This window comes from Kogia breviceps, chromosome 1 (assembly GCF_026419965.1).
Source record: "Kogia breviceps isolate mKogBre1 chromosome 1, mKogBre1 haplotype 1, whole genome shotgun sequence".
Classification (NCBI taxonomy): Eukaryota; Metazoa; Chordata; class Mammalia; order Artiodactyla; family Physeteridae; genus Kogia; species Kogia breviceps.
The window spans coordinates 56,597,032-56,599,534 of NC_081310.1; the positions used below are offsets into that span (position 1 = coordinate 56,597,032).

At 58.1% G+C, this 2,503-nt stretch overlaps 1 protein-coding gene across 1 annotated transcript; it reads right to left on the bottom strand.

The window, feature by feature from the left end:
- Positions 1 to 407: 407 nt before the first annotated feature.
- On the bottom strand, positions 408 to 1,715 carry LOC131753217 (Golgi-associated RAB2 interactor protein 4-like). Its single transcript, XM_059058305.1, has one exon. It carries the CDS (start codon positions 1,713 to 1,715, stop codon positions 408 to 410), a length of 1,308 nt encoding a protein of 435 aa, XP_058914288.1.
- Between the last annotated feature and the right edge of the window lie 788 nt (positions 1,716 to 2,503).

A 2,503-nucleotide genomic window follows, 5' to 3' on the forward strand; every position in this document is an offset into this window, starting at 1 on the left:
AGCCAGAAAGGAGTGGAGGCCAGATGGAGCACCGCTGTTGGCGCTGAGCATGTGTGTGAGGTGGGGCTGCGCTTGACTGGACACTGGGTCTCAGACTGTGGCGCGGCTGACCTCCCAGAATCCACTGTGAGGCTCCGTCTGGGCTTCGGGACCTAGAAAGTCAGACAGAACACGGCATGCATTCTCGGATTTTTATTTCAATTTCCGTAGGAAGCTGCAATGGGCTCTCCAGGGGTATTTCCCTGAGCCCTGGTTCCCTTTGCAGCTCCCAGCTCTAGGTCCTTCAACGGTCGCTGGCTCCGTGGTCTCAGATGTCACACCACCAGTGATTTCCAGGCCCTGGCCACTCTCTGCTGTCTCTGTGATGGCCTCCATTCGGGTCCCTTCCACTGCCTTCGGCGGGATGCTCACATACTCGTCGCGTGATGAGGCCACACTGTCTTTGTCGTAAGCTTGGCTCTGACATTCCTGAAGAAAGAGCCGATCCTGCTGAGTCTCTTGGTGATGGAACCTGAACTTGCTGTAGGTAAGCTCCTGCCCGATTTGTGCGAGGTCCTGGACTCGTTGGTGATGGGAGCACGGCTGATGGCTTTGTGAGCAGTGCCCTGCTTGTTGTCCCCCGGGCTGCCGTGGCCTTTCTCCTTTTGGTCGTCTCTAGTGGCTCTCCGGCTCCCTGAGCACGGGCCCGCTGCTTTTTGGATGGTCTTGTTCCCCGCAGTGCCCCCAGTGGCTGTGTTGGTTTTACTTGCTCCTGGACCCTTGCTGGCTGTGGCTGCTATGGCCGTGCTCTGCTCTTCGGGGGCAGGAGACTGGATCTCTGCCACGCTCAAGGCACCCGCTGCGGTGCCGCCTGCCACCCCTGCTGTCTCCACCTTTGTCGTTGCCCGCGATGCTGACTCTTTGTCAAGCACTGTAGGTTTTGCTTTGGCAGTGGCCACATCGGACATGGTATCGGGCTTGTGGGAGTCCAGTTGGATCCCCTCCCCGCCAGCAAAAGCTGCAGACCCGACCGCGGCTACCTCAGAGGGCGTGTGGAGGCTCCTGATGCTCACCTGGTCCTCATCCCACTCTCCTTGGAAATCCTCCACTGCCGGGCTCCTCCCGTCCTCCTCCTCCTCCTCGAACAGAGTCCTGCAGATCATGTCCCCGGCTGGAACGGCGTAGGTGCGGCTGTGACCGTCCACTGGTGGTCGCAGGAGGTAAATCAGCTCTTCCCAGTAGGCGAAGAGGTCTTCCTGCGCGTCCAGAGGGGCACACAGCTGCAGGTAGAAGGAGCGGCCAGTGGCAAACTTCACGCGCAGCTGTCGTTTCTCACGGTCGTGCATGGAGATCCTCACAAACTTCAAGGGAAGGAGCCTGGTGAGCTCTAAGGTCTTGGCAACCTTGTGGCTCTTCCCCTTGGTGGGCTGGCTGTGCTCAGCGTGCTGTTCACAGCCGATGGCCCGTCGGGCCAGCAGCATGATGTCTGGGAGTGGGAGGACGGGGCTGGTGGATGCGATGCCCACGGTCACCATGCAGACACAGTTGTGCATGTCAATCACGTGTCCCCTCTTCGTGATCTGGATAAAGTCGCTCTCGAATATCGGCGCGTACTTGAATATGTCGTATTCGCCGTTGTACAGTTGCTGCTGCAGCTCCCCCATGGTGCTTCTGAACAGGCCCAGCCCGGTGCTGCTCTGGGCCGTGTGATACGGGAGCAGAGAGTCCCCACTCATGGCTGTCTTCGATCACTGCCAGGCAGCGTGGTTAAGGCGGGCCCCTGGCTCTTCCCTCCCTCGGCCTAATGAGCCGAAGAGCGAGCTGCGGTGCTCCTGTGTCACGCAGGCGGCCCTAAGGCAGGTCTTCCAATCCCAGCCCACAGGCCCCCACCTTTGCCTCAGGGTCTCCCAGAGGCAGGGGTGTGGGTAGGAGCACCGATGGTCACAGCGGGGACTCTGTAGGGCGGCTGGACCCCAGGCTGAATCTCTTCAAGTGTGTAGAGAGGTATGGTAGGCTCCCCCTCGGCCTCAGCTCACTTCCGCTTCTGGGTTTTTATCTCGCCAAGCGGCTGTGAACGTCAGTCCTAGTGAGAGAAGTAACCACTTTCTCGGCCTAAGGCCCTGGCACAGCCTATTTATCCTCTGATGCCCTTTGTGACCTATCACTGTCACATAGCCCTTTGCCTCATCCCCCAGCTGCCCCGCCCCGCCCGCCCAGTGCAGGGCCCCCATCCTCTCCCAAACGTGCCATTGCCCCCGCGGAGGACAGGCCCATCCTGCCAGCGACTGAGGTGGCTACTAGAATAAAAATGTCTTCAACTGGGAAAATTTTGTGTGGGTCCTTTTTCTTTTCCTCCCCCAGATTTAGCTACTGGATGAAATCTATAGGAATGTATGATGATGGGCTAAATTTGAACCATTTAAGCCCATGGTTTAATTGTATCGAATAACGTAGAGCTGGCAGTGGCGATCCTTAGTCTGTCCTTTCATAACATCTCAGTAAACGTCGATGGTGATTTTTAATA

Bases quoted from the DNA above. Each gene is read 5' to 3' on its own strand.
- LOC131753217 (XM_059058305.1), bottom strand. From the start codon at position 1,715: ATGAGTGGGGACTCTCTGCTCCCGTATCACACGGCCCAGAGCAGCACC.